Below are 22,932 nucleotides of genomic sequence, written 5' to 3'. Positions count from 1 at the left end.
AAGGACCCAAGTGCTCTTATCTCATTTATATTTACTCTGAGTAATTGAAGTTAAGATAATATAATACATAATACAAAGTCAATTCAATATGTTGTAAATAGTTGTGTTCTAGTATAATTTGATATATATGGTTGCTATGTGCGTACCTGTTTTTTTTCATTTATATCCCAAAATAGTGTTCATGCAGCAACCCTTTATTTTCAAATTCAGCTCAATTCAGTACCTGATAAAAAAAATAAAAATCCTTTATTTACTACTCGAGGGTAGTATAATAATTCATTACAAGTTGAGAACATTTATAATTACACAGTAAGTATTATTTTAAAAAACAAGTTTATTAACGCTCTCGTAGTTTCCTTTGTTTTAAATATAATTAATTTTAATATTATAACAAGGTATATAGGTATACATATATTTACCTTCTACGTTTTTGACGGCTATCTTGTTTAAGTATTTCCGTTATATCACTTTCGTATTCATTAATATCGTTTTCTTCCTCTGAGCTATTGACGTGTATAGTCTATAATCAAAAAAAAAAATTTTTTTTTTAGTAATCTCTTCCTCTATATCTCTTATATAATGCTAATTTACCTCAGGATCGTTATGATTGTTTTTATTTTCAGTCATGATAACATCTTCTGAAGGTAATAACGGTCTTGACAAAATTTGCTTTGTTAATAATGTATTCTCAAATGCTTCCTTTAATCTTTTTTGACCTTCATTCAGTATCTATATAATCAATAATTTTAGTTTCATTTTATATAAAATATATACACATATTTACTTTAATCTTTTGTCTTAATCTAGTATTCTCGATCTTTAAACTTTTTTCTATGTCAGTTATATCTGTCATTGTTGTAGCATCTTGGAATTTTTGTTCATTTTCTTCTTGTAAATTCAAGTTGGAAAATTCATTTTTAAGTGGTAATTCAGCAGGTAAGTCCATTAACTGTGAGTAACGTTTAAATAGTTGAATAGCGCGATTTCGGATTTGATATGGATCTTTTTCAAAGTCTTCTTGGATAATTAGTTTTAATAATTTACCCATTTTTGTATCCTATGTTATTATATTAATATTGTTTATAATAATAAGATTTCATTCATTATTATTTTACCTTGGCTAATTTGAAAGTAACACCTTTAAATTGCTCTATTTGCTTCATTACTGTGTCAGCATCTTCACCCAACTATATAAATGTATATATGAGTGAGTGAGTGAGTGTGTGTGTTATTTTTAACTCTATTTCTCTTCCTTTTTTCTTTCTTTCTTATACCTCTTCTTTCTTAAATATACTTCGACGTAATTGCTTTCTTAAATTTAAAAATTGTTGGAATGATTCTACATCCATTGTTCTTTTTAAATCGTCATCATCATTCATATCTTCAATATCGTCTTCTTTCTTTTCTAGCATGCGTACATAACGTTCAAGTTTATATCTCTCTTTTCTTTCCTTTTGATTTTCTTTTTCGAGTTTTGCTATCCTTTCAAGTAAAAGACCATTATTATTATTATTACTGATTTTATCTGTTGTTTGTTCTAATTTTTGCTTTAAATAGTTCATTTCTTCTATAATTACATTCTGTCTTTCATGAACCTTTTATTATTATTATTAGTATTAGTATGATTAAGAATTAAATATCTTGAGCAATTGTTTATTTAGCTTACCATTTTCAGAAATTCGTTATCTATAAAGTAAAGTAAAGGAAGAATAAGTACCTATTCCATATTATCATTTAAATAATTTTACCATTCTCATCATTAATATCTTTCTTTAATCTATTCTCTAACTGAATATTCATTAAATCATTCTATATAAAATATATGTAGTATAAATGTATAAAGATCTTTAGTTTTCCTAGATTTTTTTTTTTTTTTTTTTTTTTTTTACTTACTTCTCTTTTTAGTGCTGCTAAATACAAATCTTCCATCTTTTTTAATTCAATATCCATTTCTCTCGAAACTTGATCTCGAATTTCAAATTCTAATGTATTATTTCTTGCTTCTATATCTACCCATTTCTCCCATAAATCTTCTATTTGATCAATTAAATTATCAATAAATTGAGCATTTTCATTTAATAATGTATCATTATCGTCGTCGTCGTCGTCGTCGTCGTCGTCGTTGTCTTCGTCTTCTTTGTCTTCTCCTCCTTCTTCAATATTTTGTTTATTCTTTAATACTCCATTTCTTAATCTTTTTGTACTCGCTTCTACTTGTTCAAAATCAATCTTTGTTGGTTGAATAGGTCGCCAAGTTGTTGTTACATTTCTAGCTACAGCAGCAAATTTCATGACATGATTGTTTTCATCAAAGCCTGTATCAAAGGGATTGACGTTGACAATAATCACTGCTTTTCCATCCCCTTCAAATGTACTCTTGAATAACTCTGTCAGTTTGCTATGTCGAAAGGGGACCATCGTAGGCGTCTTCCCCATATCCGTCTTTATCTGATTCATACGAAGTGTCTCCATGCATTGACCAAGGACCATGAGGGACTTGTTAATATTGCCTGCCTCCTTCAGTCGTTGTCCTGTACTATTCGTGTTTCGATAACGTTCAGAACCTGCTAGATCAACAATAGACAATTTTGAAATAGTCGCAAAATTAGGATCCTCGATTACAAATTCATCATTTTCAATCGGACACCTCACGACGTGGATGGTAAATACGCTATGACTTCGACTACTCGTTTGATTCATCAAGGTTGAGAAGACATGTCTATTTTGATGTCCTAACCGCATAATCGCATCTGCTTCCTCCATCGACTTTACTTTAACTAAACTTACATCAGCTACATACTTGTTACCACTCCTTTGGTCATACTTGAGTTGCAACGTCCTTTGCCTCCTCTTCACGTCCAAGAGGTCATAGACTTGTTCATTATAGACTTCAATAAATGAAACCCAAATACCATATTCAAAATTACTATCAATCTCGATCATCTCTCCACCTTGTTGCGTTAATGATAGGTTCTCCTGCAATTGACATATATTTAGGATCTCTCGATTCTCTTCTGTGTTGCATTCATAGGGTTGAACTAGATTATCCATGACAGGCTTCAGTTTAGCCTCACTTTTACGGTCATGAATGCTTTTGAAAATTGTATAAAGGGTCCGTGGTAAGAGTCCAACATCTTCCTCTGTTTCTTTACCCATAATCGAATACGTCTTTCCTGAATTCGTCACACCATACGCAAATAAAAGCGCATTATTCCCTCTCAACACGTCCTTCACAAGTTCAAGTGTAGTCTCGTTAAAAAATTCACGTTGGTCGGTTGTATGGTCAAACACTTGAGTAAATCGATACCGTTCCGGTGGCTTGTGTCGTGCTCTATATGAATTCTAGAAAAGAAAAAAAAAAAAAGAAAAAAAAAAGGGGGAAGAAAGAAAGAAAGAAAGAAAAAATTGAATTTAATGAAAATAGATTTTGAATATTTTTTTTTGTTTTTTTTACTTCAGGAGGATGCATGATGACTTCAACATGGTTAACGATTTCAATGTATGGTTTTTCAATTGAATCATTATAATTTTCTGGCTTGGGTCTTATTCTTAGATATGCCTATAATATTATTTAAACATTATGAGAATTCAATGAAAAAAAAAAAAAAAAAAAAAGGGGAGAGAGTAATCTAATTCATACTTTAATGGGTTCTTTTTCAGGATCATAATTTAAGTAACGATTGGTATCAACATTATGCTTTCTATTAGTAGATTTATGTTTGGGTATAAAATTATTAGATCGAATTGGACTAGAAAAAGAACTAGTTTAAAGTCAATATTTTGTAATTGAAATTCTGTGCTTAGATCAAACCTCATTGTTTATTAGATGGCATTGATCTTTTAGAAAAAAGGAACATAATAATAAAAAAAAAAAAAAATAAAATGAAATAAAATAAAATAAAATAAAATAAAATTTAAACCCAGTTAAACAACATTGAATATTGTTGTCTAAATATTTAATGGATATTTGTAAGCTTATTCAGAATCATCAATATGAACCACAAATGATGGTCCTTTATGATTTTCAATTATTTCAGGCATATCAACTTCTTCTTCCACATAAGACTCTTCTCCTTCTTCATAGTCATATTCATCTTCTTCTACAGGCATATATTCTTCTTCCACAGGCATGTCATCCTCTTCCACAGGCATGTCATCTTCTTCCACAGGCATGTCATCCTCTTCCACAGGCATGTCATCTTCTTCCACAGGCATGTCATCCTCTTCCACAGGCATGTCATCTTCTTCCACAGGCATATCATCCTCTTCCACGGGCATATCATCATCTTCAACATACTCATAGTCTTCTTCCTCGACAGTCACTTCTTCTTCATGCTGCTGCTCTTGTTGTTGTTGTTGTGGTTCCTGTAATTCTTGTTGTTCATCTTCACGTTCATATTCTTGACCTTCTTCATGCTTATTCTCGTCTTGTTCATGTTCTTGTTGCTTGCGATCTTGTTGTAGATATTCTTGTTGCTGCTGCTGCTGCTGCTCATCCTCTAATGACTCATTTTCTTGTAATTCGAATTCCACTTGTTCTTGCTCGAGTTGTTGTTGTTGTTGTCGTTCTTTTTGTTGACGCTCTTTTAGTTGTTCTTCTCCTTTGTACTCTACATATAACTCCAAGGCGGCTGCGCTTAAGAATGCAGCAATATTTCTATCATGAACTACATACATCTGATAGCTATCTTCTAAATAGGCCATATATCGATCCCTTTCTTTGCCTGTAATTCTTAAAATGGCGTGCCCACTTTCATCATCAATCTTGACCATAAAATGTAAATCGACAGGATCGGCCCAGATACTTTCAAGACGTATTAAACCACTATCATGAAAGAAAACACTATAGCCAAGTAGACTTTTAATATGTGTCATGTTCTTTTGTATGTTAGTATCATAGGCCGTAAGCATACGTTTAATACGTTTTCGAAGTGTTTCACATTCAGTCGTTAGACTACTTTTCTCAGCTTCAAGATTAGTCCAAGATGAGTCAGGCAAAGTAGATGATTGAGTGAAAAGTTGTTGACGGAGATCGTGATTTTCTTGACGAAGGTTATTAAGGAGTTCTTTACGAATAGCATATTCTCGTGATGCAGGGTTATCTTTGAGTTCTAAAATACGGTATTTTTTGTTATCATCATCAGTAGCTTCTTCTACAGTGGTATCCATAGCAGTATTATTTGTAGCAGAAAGAAGAACTGACTCAGTTGAAGAAGATATAGGTTCCACCTTTATGGATGATGAAATCATTTTGTTAGAAGTAAGAGATGACCTTAATGAAATAGCCTTTTGAAGTTCTGAGATTTGTGCTTCAGCTGCTTTGTATTTCATTTCGAGATTTTCCTTGATTATATTTAATTGTGTAAGCTCTATATATACATATATGTATTTCATAAATAAATATATAAATACATTTATACATATTTACTCTTATATTTATTTACCTTCAAAGTGCTCTTTTTCCTTGTTGAATAAGTCAGTTAGAAATTCTGTTATACGTACACCTGATGTTAACTCATAATAAGGACCATGATTCACTTGAATAATTGGCTTTTCTTGAATGGCTTGCTTTACTTGCTGTTCAGCCATATCCTTTGTCTGCTCTAACAATTGTTTTTCAAGACTTCTAACAAGCTCTTCAAGCTCATTAATTCTCTTTATCTTTAATTGATCCACTTTCTCTGCATCTAAATAAAGCTTTTCAGCATGATCATAAATAGTTAACTGATTCTCTACGACACGAGCATGTCTTTCAGCAGCTTCAACTCTCTTGACTAATAAATTTCTTGCCGATTCTTCAGCAGTACGTACTAGCTTTTGTTCTTCTATAGTCGTCTTAAGGTCATCCAAGTGTGTTTCCAAATCTTTTATAACTGTCTTTAAGCTATCTATTTCAGATTCATATTTTTCGATTTTAGTTTCAAAATATTTTTTTCCACGAACATTATTAAGAAGATCAGGACTTTCTTTAATAGCAGTTGTTGCATGACAAGCAGCCTTCAATTTACTATTTTCGTACTCTAAAGATATTTTTGCTGTCAGCAACTCTTGATAATCTGACAATTTATATTCAAGACTGGCCTTTTCCATCCGTAACATGTTAACATCTTGATAGACAGATTTGTAATGTTTTAATTCACGGTTTAATTGTTCATTTTCACTTTTGAGTCTATTGGATTCAGTAGATAACTCTACAATAAAGAATTAACAACTGATTAAACATTATAAAGGAAAAAAGAAAAAAGAAAAACACATACTGAAGTTTTGTTTTAAGAGACTATCAACAGCCATTTGATCTTGTTTAGAATCATCATTTGAGTCTTGAGTATGTTTTAATAAAGACAATTCATACTGTTGTTTTCTATTTTCCAGCTCCTTTTTATTTTCTGCTAGCTATTGCAAAGACATGAATAATAAGTTTATAATTTACAAAAAAAAAAAAAATACAAATACAAATACAAATACAAATACACTTACGGCTTCTTTGAAGTTGTTAATAATATTTTCCAAATTACTGACATTATCCGTATAACTCAATTGTTGTTCCTGTAAATTGGATTTCAAACTTTCATTTTCTTTTTGTTGAACATCAAGTTTGTTTTCAAGATCCTGCATTTTACTACGACATGATTCTAATGAATCTCTTAATTCACCCTGTTTATTAAATAGATTAGATCTTGTACATGCATATATAAATAGTGGGGATTTGGGGTTTGTTTTCTTACAGTGACCGAATTATGTTTTGTTTTCATAGTAGATAAAGTTTCTTGAGCTTTATCATAGTTTTCCTTATGGTAAACAGCCCTATTTTTTGCTTCCTTTTGATATGTATGTACGTATGTGTGTGTGTGTGTGTGTGAAATGAAAAAGAATAATAGATTAATATTTGGAATACTCTATTCATTCATCTATTTACATTAAGCTCTGTAATGAGTTTTTTTATTTTTTCCTCTTTTTCTTGTAATGTTGCTTCATAAAGTTGAGATTTTGTTTCAAGTTTTGTTTCTAGTAAAGATAGCTTTGATCTTAAAACATTACATAAAATGGTATTATCAGTAGATTCTTCTAAATGGACGGTGGAATGAGTTTGACAATAATGACAACTAAAAAAAAAACATACAATAATAAAAATGGATTGTTACCTTTTGTTTGATCTGCAAATTCATTTGTATCTGATATGGATAATATATCGGCGGTTATTCTTCTACGTTTATTAAATGTCTAAAAAGGAGAAATGAAGAAGAAGGAAAAAAAAAATAAATAAATAGAGATGAGTCAAGTTCTTGATTTTATTTTAAGCATAAGTCTAACCTCTTGTGACATTTCTGCTTAAAGAAAGAAAGAAAGTTAAAAAAAAAAAAAAAAAAAAAAAAAGCAAGAGAAAACACGTCTTTTTTTTTATGTGTGTGTATATTATTGACTGATAAACAACAATAGTCAATTCAATTCAAGTCACAATAATTTTAAAAAAGCATTTGCATTTACAATAAAAATTTAAAACAATGTTTTGTTACTCTGGTCAAGATAAAAAATCAGCCACAGGGCAGGGCATTTGTAGTTAGTGGTGCATATTTTTAGATAGACAAAAATATAGGATCGAATAAACATGTCATTTGGATGAGAGATACAAGGTTTTGGGATATCACTGGACAACCAGCCAAAATGTCAGCGTATAGCTCGACTATGTTTAGCTTGTGGCATAGTTAATATAGTTAGTTAATGAAAGAAGAATAGGACCTATAGTGGGTGTCGGATGACAGACAGATAAAAGAGCATGACATTACTTTTTCAACCTGTTCATATTAGAAATGCTTGATAAGGCATGACAGTCAATATCATCGGGTGCACATAGTGGTTTGGAAAGTTTATACCACTGACAAAACTGAAAGCCGAAACAAGCTATAAGGATCATGTAAAACAGTTCGATACTGTTTTCGACTTTTTTTTTTAAAAAAAAAAAGAAAAAAAAAAGAAATATAACTAGAAATCATGTTACTAAATTATCTTATTTTCTTAAGCGTAAACAATCTCCTTAAATCCTGAAAACAACTCTGGTTTATTGTGCTGCACCTTGCAATCTGATAGTCATAGTGCCTATTTTCTTTTTGCCAGGAAATCCACAAGTACTGAAATGCTAGTCAACTTCGACTTGGATGATTTTACAAGAGAGGAAATGTAGATAATTACTTTTTTTTTTCTTTCTTACCTTAGTATAGTTGATTCAGAAAGATATATCATGATTTTAATGCCGCAATCAAACATTTTGAAGAAGAAGAAGAAAAAAAAAATAAGAAGGTATAGCTCAAAAGAGCGAGCTGTCTACACCGATAGCCCCAGGAGAGCTTAGCATTTAGAAAAAACTCAAGTTCTTGCATCAAAAGCTGTTGTTGAAAAAAAAATAATCTTATTGCTCATATCGATTACAGCTGAAGAAAATAGGTTGGGCTACTTGAAAAATATTTGGGACACAAATTTTGAAAATGGGACAACTTGCTATTTAGACCTGAAGAACAAAATAGGAAATGTTATTATGCTAGAATCTTCTTGAATCTTCATTTAATAGCGATTTCAAAGATATATAAAGGAATAAATTCTAATATTATACTATCAATCGAATTCTGAGCTCGGTTAAATAATAAGAAAGAAGGGAGGGAAGACTAAATATAATAAAGTAAATAAGAAATTGAAGGGTGGGCATAATAACATTTCCTATTTTGTTCTTCAGGTCTAAATAGCAATAATGGGACAAATTCGACAATTCTTCAAACAAACTTCTTCCAAGCCTGAAATTTATCCTCTTATAGTAATATTGGACGTTGCTCTATCAGGAAGTGCCTTCATGGGTCTTCATCAATCTCGTTCTCCAGATGTAGTATAGAACCACCACACTAACTCCCAACCATGGCAGCAAGTTAAAGAAGGAGATCAAGTAAAATTGGCTGCTTTCAATCAAAAATACGAGCGCAAATACAATCGCGAAGAATGGTAGACCTGCAGTAATTCTCTCTTTATCCCCTTCTTTTTTTTTCTGTAAATAGTATTTTGTAAAAAAAAAAGTAAAACAAAATAAAAAACTATTTTTTTTTCTGTAATAATTAAAGATGTATTTACATAACCAAATAAAGACTTTGAGCATAAAACTCTATTTTCTGTATATTTCATTAATGATTTGGTAAAGCGGGTTTTATAAAATTTTATTCAATGGTTGGGGATGATCAAAAGAATAGACTTTTTTATTAACTTTTGAAAGGTGAAGAAACCCATCATTTCGTTTCAGCTATTTCTCTATTCCCTTTAAACAATCTAGAATATTATTTTTGATGGATTCATTAGCTGATTTCAGCTGTTGTGTACACATCTCTGCTAATTCCACTAACAGTCCTTCAACTTCAGGTTTTCCAGTTATGTTTAAAGTGTATTTTTTTTTAAACAAACCTAGAAAATGTTTAATTATTTTTTTCGCCCTGACGTCTCCTTCGTTGACTGTGGCAATTTCCAACAAAATAGCTTTTTTGAAAATCCCTTTTTCAAACCTCATACAATCAGCAATACTGACTAAAATGTTGGATGCTAGGGTAGAGTTGTTTGAAAAGTCTACTTGAACTTTATCCAACAAAATAAAGATAGAGTATGGTCTGCAACCTATCTGGTCGGTCCATTGGGAGGAAAACCTCGAGCAGGTATACGTCCTAGGACTAGTAAGGCGAGACCTAACTTGTCTCAACTGGGAGTACAAGTCATGGCCATTAGCAGTTTCAAGTTTTTCATTGATTGTTTTGTTGGCCAATTCAATGCTTCTTAAAGCAATATAGACTTTTGTATTATTTGTCGGAGAGAAAAGGAAGGTTGACGCGCCAACTTCTGGAGAAAAATCTTTGTCCAGCCGGATACTAGAAGTTACAAGCCCATTAAAAACAAAAGTTCCGATCAATAGTTTTCTGGATTTGTCTTCGGCCTTTGATATAATGTTGATACCATTATATTTGTTATTCTTTGACGGTATACTACTGATACTAAATCTTGACCCAAATCTCTCATAGTGTAAATCAACTGATGGTTTACGATTGTAAAGTTCAATGCAATTGATGAGAAGAGCTTGATTTTCTTCTACAAGAATTGAACCAGCTAAAAGTTGACCGCAGGCGATTCTTATGTATGGCTTGCGCTTCCAATCTTGATTCAAAATACTAAAAGCAGATTCATTAATCTCTTCATACTTTTCGTGTTTGAGAATACCAGGATATGTTCTTTGTAAACAGCAGTGAACAAAGTCATCGCCCATCGAAAGGGTAGTTTTGGTTTCAATCGATGGTGTTTTGTCACCCACTTCAATATCCAAAGTAACAGGGACATTGGAAAAAGACAGTAACGTTTGCAGATCTTGGGCTGATGTGTTGATATTAGCAATTGCCCTTTTCTCGTTGGACTGAATTTTCAAAGATGCACTACGAACGTTGAACGAACTTAGTATTGACTTGGCGATGGAAGATTCTTGCTCAGTTGTGCATTGAAAAATGCTTTGACTTATTCCATCTTCGGTCTTTCTTTTTTTAGTTGAATTCACCTTTACTGTTTTGTCAGGAATGTCTAAATTCAGGGGCGATTCGTTTGGTGTTACAATTACAGCTATTTAAAGTTGAATATAAAGTAAAACTTTGTACAAAAAAAAATTAGCACTAGTCAAGCATACGTAAAATGCGCAAATTTATTAGATAGGTTTACGATTGAGACCATCTTCGAACTTGGAAGCAGAATAATTATAAAATTCTCGAAGATCACTATACAATATTCTATTGCAAGCGTCTGCAATTCTTGAAGTCAATGTTTCTTCCAAAAGCTGCTCTCTTTTAAGTTTGCTTTTACAAACCGACCAAAATTGCTCGATAGGATTAAGCTCAGGCGAATAAGGGGGCAGATATACGCACTTATAGCCTCGGCTCTCAATAAGGTTTTGAATGTCTTAGTGTTTATGAATAGGAGCATTGTCCATAATCAGATAATGACCTTTATATTCCTCATGACGGTCTATTACATCCAAAACACTACTGATAAAATTGAAGTAATGCCCAGTAACTGTACCACTATTACTGTTCACTTCTGAAGTGAATCCTCCTACTGCTTTTCTCTTTTTTGTTGGAGGCAACGCTCGTGATCTCCTTACACTGATGTTCACGACACCAGAAGGAGAAATTGCACCTAAAATAGTAGTGATCTTTGCTCTCGTTTTGGGTACTTTCACAATCGCACGATCGCCTTCTTTTGACCAAAAAAAATTTCTTCCAAGATTGATATGGAAAGCAACTTCATCAATAAACACACAGTTGCTGGTGAAGTCTATATCTGTTTCCACCCATTTTTTTACCCACTGATAACGCTCTGCAATTTTTTCAGGGCTGTTTCTCTCTACTGGTTGTAAACGTGCTTGCTTGAATGTGATTCTACTTTTCTCCTTTACAAATTTGTTAAAGCTGCTTTTACTGATATCGAGTTTGCCAAACCTATCAGTCAATACATTAAGCATATCGTCTAATGTAACGGAGTCGGTGTTTTCGTCTGCCCATTCAATCGTGAAGTCCTTATGCTCCTCAGTTAAGATTGGTGGTCTACCCACTGGTCTTCCTTCTTAATATTGTCGTTAATGTAAATGATGTTTCTTTCTGTTCCTATTCCTATTTTTGATCGACAATCTTCTGTATTGCCGTTTCAATTCAATTAACCAAATTACAAATTAAACAACTTTATAAAAATTTAAAGCAAAGTAAAAGCCCATAAAATATAAAAACGATTCTTAAAATAAAAATGATATCAAAGGAAATATAAACGAAGGGTAAATTAAAATAAAATAAATTGAATTGCCGGACAAGTCCGGTATATCACGTGACAGTTTACTAAATTTTTTGTGTGCAAATTTTATATTTCTATACCACTTGTCACTTTTTACCTAACTTTTTTATTTGACTTTTTACAGCTGAAGAAAATAGGTTGGGCCACGAAGAAAAAAGTTGAGCCACTAGAAAAATATTTGGGACACAAATTTTGAAAATGGGCAACTAATAGAAAAATAGGACATTTAAGACAGCAATTTTAAAAGTTTTATTTTTATCACTTTATACGTATATTATGTGCTGTGTGTGTGTGTGTGTGTGTTTTTTTTTTTTTTTTTTTTTTTTTGAGGTAATCAGTATTTTGGTTTCATTTTTTTTACAACTCTTTTTCGCAATCTATGCACCTTTGCCGGAACGATAATGAATGTCGTATCCAATTTTCACAGTCTTCTTTGCTGATATATACCGATGCATTGCGGATGCGTTCGCTGATTTTCGTGCTTTGTCTGACTGAGGCGGGGTCATTGTTTACAACACTTTTTAACTTGGACCAGAAATCCTCAATTGGGTTTAAAAATGGAGAATATGGTGGTAAAAAGAGAAGTTGATATCCTCGTTGTTCAACCCAATCTCGGACAAGGTTAGCCTTGTGAATGGATGCGTTATCAAGCACCAAGCACTTGTAACTCATACCAGCTGTATCAATTGTAGTGAGAACTTGCTCTATGAATTTTTGAAAGTCGTTACTAGTTGTACCTTTTCTTTTTACAACTGGCGTATCATCAGTTCGTTGTCACTTTCCTGCTGCTGCTGTTGTAATAATCTCCTTCCTTGAAAGAGTAATAAGACCCTCTTTGGAAATGGCACCTAGGATACTGACATTTGGTCCCCTTGTTTCAATTTTAATTTTGCAAGGTGTTCCAACTTCACACCAACCATAAGAACAGTGCATGTTTCTATTGAATCCAGCCTCATCAATAAACACACAGTCATTCATAAAATCTATTTTTTTTTTTTGATGAATCCAGAAGTTTACTGTATCATATCTTTTAACAACAGTTTCCTCACTGTCTCGTACGAAATATTGCGGGACAATGCGTTTATAAGTGAGACGACATCCTTTTTTTTTTCATATGAGTTGCTACTGATCTTGGGGTAATTTGAATTTCCTTAAAATTTTCGCAAAGTTGATCTGTGACAGCTTCGACTGTCAAGGTTGGTTCATTGGCTAACATTTCAAAACTAAAGACAGTATGCACGTCCTTAAGTATCAATCTTCGACCCTTGTGTTCCTTGGGGCTGATGGTACCAGGAACACCTCCTTGGTCAGAATCGTTTGCCATTTCGTTCCATTCTTTGATCTTGTGTGCGGCTGTTGACTTTGAAAGTCCTACCTTGATAGCCGCTTCTCTAATGGACAGGCGTTCAAATTCCTGCATTAAATTAATCAGGTTTACCACCTTTGGTTCGTTTTTTGAAATATACGACCCTCGCATTTTTGTAACAGCTGTCGAAGTTTCTTTGGAAGATGCACTATTTTGTTTTTTTATCTTTTTTTTGTTCAGCGTTTATTTGCTGCAGTTCTTTCCCAATCTATGTAAGATTGGACAATAACAGGCACTACTTGGCCATACATATTGATGTTATCGCTCATGTTATAAAAAAAAAAAAAAAATTTAAAAGAACATAAGTAAAAATAAAAAGCTACAGATTTGACAATCTAATAAGGTCCCAAAGATTAATGTTATAGTTATATTAGGTGATGAAACGCTGTTTGGGTATGCGAATTCATTATTAAGTTTTCAAATGGGGAGAGGATTTTTTTTTTTTTTAAAGCAGTCATTTGGAACAGTCAGCACCGTAACTTTCATTTTATAAATTTAAAGGGGGGGTAACAGCTAAATGCCAAGCGTTTCGGATTCCGCCAAGAAAGTTATAACTCTTGTTCATTGTGAAGAATAAATTCGTCATTTAAAATCTGCACCCCTTTTTCTGTGAGAATGACTGATTTATATCGTGTCTTTTTTTTTCAAATAAAGGCATATACACATAAATAAAAGTGAAAAGAGTGCTAACACATTCTTTAGAATCATACCGATGCACCGAAGAAAAAAAGAAAAATAAAAGATATCATTAAGGAGTATGTAGAGATAGGAATTATATTTCAAGACAAATATCATTTTTATTAAAATTTAACTCTGTCTCTTTATTCCCAGAGGCAAGTATAATAAAAGAAGTTCCTTTCATTCACTACTATCATCTACACATGTATTTACAAAGTCAATCAATACGCTGTTTGAATAATAAAAAAAAATATATATATACATGTATATATTTATATATGTATATAGCTTCAATATAACCTAACCTTCAAGTCTAGCAAATATATGGGCAATATTTTCATAGACTTTTATGCTCTTAGCTATTTCCATTATTATGTAGTTTGTTTGTCTTTTAACAAAGATATACAAGCATTAGTAACCTTTCTTCATGATGATAAATTATTGATTGCTCATTTTATCTTGTATTACAGATATCAATCTGAGAAGAGAGACATAGACATATAAGTTTTGTTCGTTAAGATAACCTTATCAATTATTATGGTATTTTATTAAAGTTACAATAAGCTATTCATTTCAAGTTCCTATATTTCCCTACAAGCTTTGAAAGAAGCTTTAATTACTATAAAAAGCAAGTTTCAACTTGAACATAAACATATCATTTTTTTGTATCAGCATTTTTTTTTTTTTTTTTTTTGAAAAAAAAAAAAGCCAGCTATTGTTCCAAAATAGCTACAAGCAAACAATAGAATAGGAGTTGAATACATCTTTGATAGAATAGTAGAGTAATTTGAGATAGATAGTCTTTGAAGGCATCACGTTATTAATCATCAATAGATTTAAAGACTAAACTTAATTTAAGATGATTAAAGGAGAAGATACTCTTCTGAAGGACTTTCATGATAGTGTTAGATCTTTATTATTTAATTGTTCTTCAAGTGTATACTAAACGCCTTTTACACGTATATTTTTTTGCATAGCTGTATTTTAATAAATATTTCAAGATCAATTCTAATTTCTTAAAGTCCTCACAGAGGTTATTCTATTTCTTTTATTCTGCTTGAAAATCGAAGATTAAGGAGTATGAAATTTTATTAATAAAAAAAAAAAAAAAGTATGCTGTTGCAAAATGAGCTACTATGAAATACATATACATATATCTTTTTTTTTTTTTTTGTACAAAATAAAACTTAGTTTCTAGTGCAAAAGAAGGCACCTTTATGGTAAAACAAATAAATACTATATATATAAATATAAATATACACATATAAATAGATATTAGCCTGCAGCAGTCGTTTCTAATTTTACTTTCTTTGTATTATCATACAAATTTGAAACTGCGTGTCTTTTTTCAATATATTGACTAAGGGAAAAAAAAAGGAGTTATTATATAATATATCAATTATTACGTAATATTTACCTTTCTTTTATTCCTAGTGGAGATGGTCGGTAATTATCCCTGGGCGGCCAATGAAATGCATTATTTAAAGGGCTTGGCAATTCACTTTGCTGCTGATAAAATTCTGGATAAAATGTAGAAGGCGAGGGTAAGTTTTGTACAAATTGTGTATTAGATTTCGTAGTTTGTTGTTGCAATCTATTTATATCATTATTTGGTATTTGAATCCTAAGGTCATCTATACTATCAGAAGGAGGAGTTGTGTTATCAGAAGAATTATTATTATTTGATTGTTGCATCCTGTGATAGGCCATTGCTTGATCTTGAACCATAACTGGAGAAGAATACATCATAGTTGGTCTTGGTTGTGGGGGATAATTAGTAGTAGTAGTAGTAGTAGTAGTAGTAGTAGCAGCAATATTATTGTTATTGTTATTATTCGTATTATTATTAGTATTAGTGGTAGTAGTAGTATTAGTAGGAGTAGTAGTAGTGGTGGTGGTGGGCTATAAAGAAAAAAAAAACCATCAGTATCAGTATATTATACATATAGGGACAAGTTTATTTTATTTCTCTTTCATTACCATATACATCGGATACATTTCATATACAGGCATAGATACTGATGGACGTTGCTGAATGACATGTTGTTGTGTATTATTATAGTCTAGTATTGGCTGATAAGAAGTTGTTGTTTGTTGAGATTTAACAGCGACTTGTTCTTCATGATCAGATAGCACTACTAGGTCTTCTTCTTTTGAAAACTACAATAGATAAAAGATTAATTTATACAATAATATATATATATATTAAATAATACATACATCTTCGTTACTCTTACTTTCATAAGGTTCATCATACTATCATAAATTGTTAATATAACAATAGAAATCATGATATACATCAATTATGTATTTTTATATACCTCAGTATATCTCATAAGTACTTTATCAATATCAGTACTTGCATATTGTACAAGCTTATTGTTTGAATTGTTAAGAATAATGAGTGCTATTTCGCAGTTACAGAGTACACTAAGTTCATATGCTTTCTTCATTAATCCATGTTTTCTCTTTAAAAATGTTACTTGTCTATTACGATCATCAGTAATAGGCTGAATTCTAATCTTCTTACGTCCCATTGTCTGTACTACTATTTAATTGTAAATTTTATATACTATTCTACATGTGTCCTTTTTACCTTTTAAAATAAATATATTAAAGAAAATAAAATAAAAGAAAAGATATTTTTAACAAACAAACAAAAAAAAAATATATTTATACATATTTTTATATACACTTATTAATAGAATAACTTTTTTTTTTTTTATTAAATGGATCTATTTTTAGAAGGCATAATTCTGTTCAAGTCAGACAGCAAAATACTTCCAGCAATGGCCACATTAAGTGACTCCACAGAGGGATGCATGGGTACTGATACTTTAAGTTCGCTATCGAAACCGTGTGCTCCATGATGCTCTGAGGTTAATATAAGTGCAATCTTCTTTGGTAGTTCTCTGGGTCTATTATGAAAATTCCAAAACCATGCACCTGACCCTAGTCCTAACTTTGACAAATCATCTCCATGTTCTGGAGACCAGAGCCCAAGACGTTCGTTTGGTAACATATCAGCAACAACAGGCGTAAATCCTTTCTCCTTTAACAATTTCATCCATTCGCCCCTTGCTAAAATTTTATGCGGCCAGTTTAAGGACACCGCTCTTGAGGCACGAATTGTCTTGTCACTAAAAAGATCGCATGATGTGCCTGCAGTTAACACTCCTCTTTGCCATCCTAATGCTTGTGCTGTCCTAACTAATGTTCCCAAGTTACCAGGGTCCTTTACGCCATCAAGAATTACTAAACGATCCATTTCAGGTGTTAATTCGTATTCATGATCGGGGATGGTCACTTCAGCAAAGATCTCATGGTTATCTGGTTTAGAAGCTGTTCCTAAAATTTTTCTAGTAATATTTACATCTGTCACATAATATTTTTGTGCTGGAAACTTTTCGTAATGCTCCAAGACATATGATGCTGGATACTTGATGTCTGATTCTGATTGAGGTTCCTTTTTCGCTGTCACGACAAGGGACCTTACTTCAACGCCTCTGTCGTATAATTCAGAAATCGTCTTACGACCTTGAACAACAACAGCTTTGTTTTGATGACGATATTGTTTTTTTTCTCGAAGAGCAACAAGATGTTTGACTACTTGACCTTGTTTATTGGTAATACGAGTAAATACTTTTGGTATACTGTTAATCATCTTTTGTCCAGAAGGAATTGAGAAAAAAAAAATAATAAAATAATAATGAAATTATATGGAAAGGAAAAAAAAAGTATGAAATTAAAACCCAGTGATCTATATTGAAGGGGGGAGGGGAGAGAGAGAGAAAGAGAGAGGGTAAAGAAAGAGGCCATCTTTTGCCTAATTTGTCGAACAAAAGTGAAAATAATTTCATATATAATAGCTGGTAGGAAAAAATGAAAAAAAAAACCAACTTCTTAAAATATTTTTTCTTATACATTAAATTATAATAATGACTTTTCTACAATTAACAAGTTCAGTAGGAGCCTTGTTACTCGCTACTGTTCTTTATTTCGAAAACCAAAAGAGAAAGGACCATTTGCCGCCTAAAGCGCCCGGATATTTGCCTGTATTAGGGCATCTACTACAAGTGTCTAAACCAATCCCTATTCATGAGTTATTTACTAAATGGAGTCAAGAAGTAGGATCTGTTTTTACTTGCTATTTTGGAAGTCAACGTTGGATCGTGCTAAATTCTGCGGAAGCAATTAAAGATTTAATAGTCAATAAGGGTACAATTTATTCTTCAAGAAATTTGCCTGATACATTAGTTCATGACTTAATGGGAGGAGGTAAATATATAAATATATATATATATATATGTATATGCTTATAAAGATTTCTCATTATATTATATAAAAGAGGAGGGAGGAGGATTTGCATTCTTACCTTATGGATCTACTTGGAGAAGATTACGTCGCATTGGTAATATAAAAAGATAATTATCTTGATTTTTTTTTTTTTTTTTTTTTTTTTTTTTTTTTTTACTGATTTATAACATACTATAGCACACACGGGTCTGGTCAAAGCTAAAATCAACGAATATCAACCTATCCTTAATGAGCGTACACAGACTTTTGCATCTTATTTATTAGACCTTACTAATTCTATTGAAAATAATAAACAGGGTGTTGAGCTAACTCATCTTATTCAACATTACACCATGACAAGTATTCTTGCTATTGCCTTTGGAGACATGTGTTCCTTTGAGCCTGGTGATCCTGTTCTTCATGAGGCCTTTATGATCACTGATCGAAGTGCAAACAGTATGAGCCCCTCTGAACAACTACGTGAATTTTACCCCATCCTCAAGACGATTTGGCCTATCAAGAAAGCTAAATATATTGCAGTTCGTAGGGATATTGATGCCTTTTATGGTAAACTTTTAAAACAGTTTAAAGAAGAAAAAAGAAAACAAGATTGCTATGTTAAAGATGTATTGTCTCTGGGCGAACTAACGGATCAACAAATTACAAATTTTATTGCCATCTTTATTGGAGCTGGATCTGATACGACTGCATCTACTTTAGAATGGATGATTGCCTATTTAGCAAATTATCCTGAGGTTCAAGACAAAGCTTTTGAGGAGATCAAAAATAAAGTGGGTCTTAGCAGACTTCCTAATGCGAGTGACGGTAAAAACTTGTTATTATTTATAATAAATATGAAAATTAGTTTATTTATTTGTATTTGTATTTGTATTTTTTTTATATATAGAAATGGACCTTCTTTATGTACAATGCATTATTATCGAAACACTCCGTCTTCGTCCACCTGCACCCTTTGCTATACCACACTCTACAAGTAGTGATGATACCTATAAGAACTGGTTTATTCCAAAAGATACCATTGTAGTTCTAAACATCTCTGCTGTTAATCAAAACCCTGAGAAATATCCTAATCCAACTGCATTTCTACCTGAACGACATATGACAATGAAATCTAGTCAATCTGTGAATGATCGACCTCATCTTAGCTTCTCTACAGGACGTCGTGTCTGTGTCGGTATTCATCTTGCTGAACGAACCCTTTTCATGGCTGCATCTATGTTATTAGCTTGTTTTAGAATTGAAAACATAAAAGATAAGATCAACGTAGATTTACCAAGAGATATACATGCTACAACTTGGTCTCCACAACATTATCATGTTCGCCTAGTACCTAGACATGAAAATATTTCCAAGTTTTTATAATTAACATTTAATTACTAGAATAGAATTAGAATTTACTTTCTTATATATTTTGATAAAAATTCACATTATTAACCCTAATAATAAAAGGAGTACAGACCTTGTCTCATATATACATAATGTAGTAGTAGTAGTAGTAGTAATAACACTAATTTATCTATAAATAAAATTAATTATTATGCATATATGATAACCCTCATCTAATATAGTTTGACTTAATCTTCATAGCTATACATCTGAATGTATATATACATATGTATATATATATATATAGAGAGAGAGAGAGACAGAGAAAGAGAGTGTCATTTTAGATATATATATATATAACTACTCGAGTTACATATGAATGAAAGCTCTCATCTGCAAACTCCTAATAAAAGCTGTATACGTTAAAAGACTATAATGACAATTATTTCTAGTTGACTCTTTTCTAATATATTCTTTATGTTTATAGACTATCACTGTATTTAAAAAAAATAATATATCAGTGATATATAGATTAATAAGTGATCATAGATAACTTGCTTCTTTTATCATATATAGTCTATCAAATACACTCGGTATTAAATTCATGATACAAAGTATAATCAATATGCTTGAATGAATAGCATCAAGCTTATTATTTGAAGAATGTTTTGTTCGGTCATTTTATCATTCTAAAGTGGAAAATAAAGTATTAGCAATTATTTTTTTCTCTTTCTCTCTTTTTTTTTATTTTATTTTATTTTATTTTTTTTTTTCAATTTGTATTATTTATGCTGGGATTTCATATTTTGATAAAGCTATGATTTAGACTTTTGAAAAGGTACAACAACAATAAAAGGGAGATTGAAAATTTTTTCATTTTCTTTTTTCTATTCTTCCTTTATAATCTACACTAATCATGGCTTATCCTCCTTCGCTTATTACAGGCGAGTTGGTTGTAGTAGCCTTAAAGGCAGTAGGTTTATTATCAAAAGTTATTTTATATGGTTTTATTTATAAAATTACTTCCTCTCTCCCTTTTTTTTTTTCTTCTAGGAAAAATTACAACATAAGGTAATTTAATCGGTGAATAACATTATAAATATTCTTAATTTGTACATGTAAAGGCACCTGGTAAACAGAGTCCCTTTTGTATATTTAGAGTAGGAGATGTCATTAAAAGAACAAAAACAGATGAAGGAGGTGGACTTTATCCAATCTGGGATGATCAGGTAAAAAAACACACATATACACACACAACAACAACAACAACTTGGAAGTTTGACATTTAGCAATGGAACCTAACTTTGTTTTTTTTTTAAAAAAAAAAGGTAAATATACCTGTTTCAGCTGGACATCATCAATTACATATACAAATATTTGATAGAGACAATAACAATCCAAACAATTTGATGGCGGAAGGGATTGTTGATTTACAAAAAGTGTTTAGAGATAAGGAACATGATGACTATTTTCCATTAAATCTTCATAATAGACCGAGTACGGGCGTTATTTATTTAGAGTTAACATTTTATGCAGCAGTAAAGTTTATTATATTCATATATTGTAATGTAAACTGAACATGTTGGATTCATTAGGTAAATCAGTCAAGACCACCGCCAATACAACAGCAAGTAAGGTATCAATATCCCCCTGGTAGTACTGGAGGAGCACATTGTAGACCTCAACAGCAGCAGAGACCACCTAATCATTATAACAGACCATCAATGCGACCCATGCCTCCTCCTCCTCCTCAACATGTGTCCTCAGTATCACATCAATATGGCAGACCTGTGCCTTCACCACAACAACATATGTCACCGGCACCACAACAGTTTAGTAGACCTATTATGCATCAGCCATCTTATAATAGTAGACCTCCTTTACACGTTGTATCATCATCACAATCTCCATATAGGCCATTACCACAACCGCCAATTACAAATAATAGACCGTCTGTCATGATGTCTCCTCCTCCTCCTCCTCCTCCACAAGCCTTTCCTCAACCAATGTATGTTAATCCATCACAAACTATGTCAGCATCTCGACCTTTATTATCTGCTCCTTACAATCCAGCTCCATCCCCTATTATAACAAGACCTAGGCCTAGTAAGTTACATAATAAATCATCTTATTTTTATATAGTCTAATTTTTTATTTATTTCTTTATTTTTAGTGGATCCTAATGGTTATCCTCCTCCTCCTCCTCCTAATAGACAACAGCCTCATCCCTCCCAAAATACAGTAAGATATTTTCCTCCTTCAATGAATTATTATCCATCACAAAATAGTCATAGTTATCCGCCATATTAATATTTAATGCAAATAAAATTCCGAACTTCTATACATGCTCCCAGGCCTATTTTTCTTTCTTTTTTTTTATTATTAATAAATTTTGTTATGTTTTCAATATTTCGTAAAACTGCTACTGAAGTAGCTGAATCAAGCTTAAAAGGTATACATGTCAAGTTCCTCATTTGTATTCCCCTTTATAAGATAAATAGTTAAACTTTTTCTTTTAAAAAAAAAAAAAAAGCCTTAAATATGGACGGTCTTCGTGGCTGGCAAAAAGAAATGCCCATGGCATCATTCACGTCTGCTAAAGATCTTGATGCATGGGCTATTGGATGTGACAAAGATATTGGTGGATTTTCAGAAGCCCATTTAGACTTCAACGATGGTCATGGCCGCTTCCATGGTCATTTATCACTTGATTTGCCTGCAGAGAATAAAGAGATTAAACAAAGTGGTTATGCAGCCATTCGAACTAAGGTCAAACCACAGACATTATTCGGTGTCCCTTGTTGGGATACAACTCTCTTTAGATATTTGGCATTACATGTTAAAGGGGATAATCGAAAATATTTTGTCAACATACAAACGGATGGTGTTGTTAAAACAGACTTATTTCAACATCGACTCTTTTTACGTACACCAGGTCAATGGGAGACTGTGATGGTAAGAGGAAATTAAAAAAAAAAAAAATGAATTGTATAATTTATTTATCTTTGCTTGTGCCGTTTAGATTCCATTTAGGGATTTTATTTTAACAAATAATGGTATCGTTCAAGAAGATCAAATTGAAATGTATAGAGAAAAAGTAAAAACAATAGGAATCTCAATCATGGATCGTCAAGAAGGACCTTTTTCTTTAGAAATTGATTGGATTAAAGCTATGAATACTGAATTTACTGAAGGCGATATGGATCGTTTGCCACCATCAGCAGCTGCCGAAGAATAATTGCATTGTATATTTGTATTTCTATATGTTTTTTTTAAAAAAAAAAAAAAAAGAAAAAAGAAAAATTGGCTTTTGTAAAAAAAAAAAAAAATAAACTTATTATGTAATCATAAGTTCAATCCGTGACAGTTTTTACACAAAAAAAATGTTTTTATTTTGCTTT

General features: G+C 31.8%; 10 protein-coding genes across 10 annotated transcripts; 3 read left to right on the top strand and 7 right to left on the bottom strand.

Annotated features, from left to right (window-relative positions):
- Positions 1–43: 43 nt before the first annotated feature.
- On the bottom strand, positions 44–3,876 carry BX663DRAFT_515594 (kinesin motor domain-containing protein). The gene is made up of 12 exons (XM_051528463.1): positions 3,812–3,876; positions 3,641–3,761; positions 3,455–3,559; positions 1,894–3,342; positions 1,749–1,809; positions 1,667–1,686; positions 1,275–1,595; positions 1,116–1,187; positions 785–1,057; positions 592–729; positions 420–520; positions 44–356 (listed from the first exon to the last, which is right to left on the bottom strand). Exons 1-12 carry the CDS (start codon positions 3,814–3,816, stop codon positions 338–340), a joined length of 2,685 nt encoding a protein of 894 aa, XP_051380870.1. The 5' UTR covers positions 3,817–3,876; the 3' UTR covers positions 44–337.
- Positions 3,877–3,887: 11 nt separating this feature from the next.
- BX663DRAFT_138348 (uncharacterized protein) lies at positions 3,888–6,365 on the bottom strand. Its single transcript, XM_051521557.1, has 3 exons — positions 6,258–6,365; positions 5,445–6,211; positions 3,888–5,369 (listed from the first exon to the last, which is right to left on the bottom strand). The coding sequence occupies exons 2-3, from the start codon at positions 6,097–6,099 to the stop codon at positions 3,976–3,978; spliced, it is 2,049 nt and encodes a 682-aa protein (XP_051380869.1). The 5' UTR covers positions 6,100–6,211; positions 6,258–6,365; the 3' UTR covers positions 3,888–3,975.
- Positions 6,366–8,574: 2,209 nt separating this feature from the next.
- BX663DRAFT_138215 (uncharacterized protein) lies at positions 8,575–9,133 on the bottom strand (the record flags this gene model as incomplete). Its single annotated transcript, XM_051521556.1, has 1 exon — positions 8,575–9,133. A coding segment is annotated over one exon (309 nt), but the record flags the coding sequence as incomplete, so codon positions are not given.
- Positions 9,134–9,820: 687 nt separating this feature from the next.
- BX663DRAFT_438374 (uncharacterized protein) lies at positions 9,821–10,282 on the bottom strand (the record flags this gene model as incomplete). The annotated part of the gene is made up of 1 exon (XM_051523274.1): positions 9,821–10,282. A coding segment is annotated over one exon (462 nt), but the record flags the coding sequence as incomplete, so codon positions are not given.
- A 2,643-nt stretch (positions 10,283–12,925) lies between these two features.
- BX663DRAFT_438420 (uncharacterized protein) lies at positions 12,926–13,264 on the bottom strand (the record flags this gene model as incomplete). The annotated part of the gene is made up of 1 exon (XM_051523277.1): positions 12,926–13,264. One exon carries the CDS (start codon positions 13,262–13,264, stop codon positions 12,926–12,928), a length of 339 nt encoding a protein of 112 aa, XP_051380866.1.
- Positions 13,265–15,024: 1,760 nt separating this feature from the next.
- BX663DRAFT_515574 (uncharacterized protein) lies at positions 15,025–16,512 on the bottom strand. Its single transcript, XM_051528462.1, has 5 exons — positions 16,485–16,512; positions 16,210–16,436; positions 16,109–16,144; positions 15,869–16,048; positions 15,025–15,790 (listed from the first exon to the last, which is right to left on the bottom strand). Exons 2-5 carry the CDS (start codon positions 16,423–16,425, stop codon positions 15,302–15,304), a joined length of 921 nt encoding a protein of 306 aa, XP_051380865.1. The 5' UTR covers positions 16,426–16,436; positions 16,485–16,512; the 3' UTR covers positions 15,025–15,301.
- Positions 16,513–16,520: 8 nt separating this feature from the next.
- On the bottom strand, positions 16,521–17,603 carry BX663DRAFT_515571 (Alpha/beta knot methyltransferase). The gene has a single exon (XM_051528461.1). It carries the CDS (start codon positions 17,550–17,552, stop codon positions 16,614–16,616), a length of 939 nt encoding a protein of 312 aa, XP_051380864.1. The 5' UTR covers positions 17,553–17,603; the 3' UTR covers positions 16,521–16,613.
- A 549-nt stretch (positions 17,604–18,152) lies between these two features.
- On the top strand, positions 18,153–19,182 carry BX663DRAFT_475827 (cytochrome P450; the record flags this gene model as incomplete). The annotated part of the gene is made up of 3 exons (XM_051524250.1): positions 18,153–18,166; positions 18,237–18,299; positions 18,383–19,182. Exons 1-3 carry the CDS (start codon positions 18,157–18,159, stop codon positions 19,180–19,182), a joined length of 873 nt encoding a protein of 290 aa, XP_051380863.1. The 5' UTR covers positions 18,153–18,156.
- A 1,256-nt stretch (positions 19,183–20,438) lies between these two features.
- On the top strand, positions 20,439–21,950 carry BX663DRAFT_515566 (C2 domain-containing protein). Its single transcript, XM_051528460.1, has 6 exons — positions 20,439–20,504; positions 20,585–20,602; positions 20,656–20,760; positions 20,860–21,069; positions 21,127–21,637; positions 21,705–21,950. The coding sequence occupies exons 1-6, from the start codon at positions 20,448–20,450 to the stop codon at positions 21,839–21,841; spliced, it is 1,038 nt and encodes a 345-aa protein (XP_051380862.1). The 5' UTR covers positions 20,439–20,447; the 3' UTR covers positions 21,842–21,950.
- On the top strand, positions 21,901–22,854 carry BX663DRAFT_515564 (complex I intermediate-associated protein 30-domain-containing protein). Its single transcript, XM_051528459.1, has 3 exons — positions 21,901–21,983; positions 22,065–22,486; positions 22,554–22,854. The coding sequence occupies exons 1-3, from the start codon at positions 21,929–21,931 to the stop codon at positions 22,767–22,769; spliced, it is 693 nt and encodes a 230-aa protein (XP_051380861.1). The 5' UTR covers positions 21,901–21,928; the 3' UTR covers positions 22,770–22,854.
- The last annotated feature ends 78 nt before the right edge of the window (positions 22,855–22,932 follow it).

The sequence above is a fragment of the Cokeromyces recurvatus genome, assembly GCF_025118155.1.
Source record: "Cokeromyces recurvatus strain NRRL 2243 chromosome Unknown BX663scaffold_20, whole genome shotgun sequence".
NCBI lineage: Eukaryota > Fungi > Mucoromycota > Mucoromycetes > Mucorales > Mucoraceae > Cokeromyces > Cokeromyces recurvatus.
The sequence above is the reverse complement of the archived record's forward strand: the minus strand, read 5'-3'. Positions and strand labels throughout refer to the sequence as shown.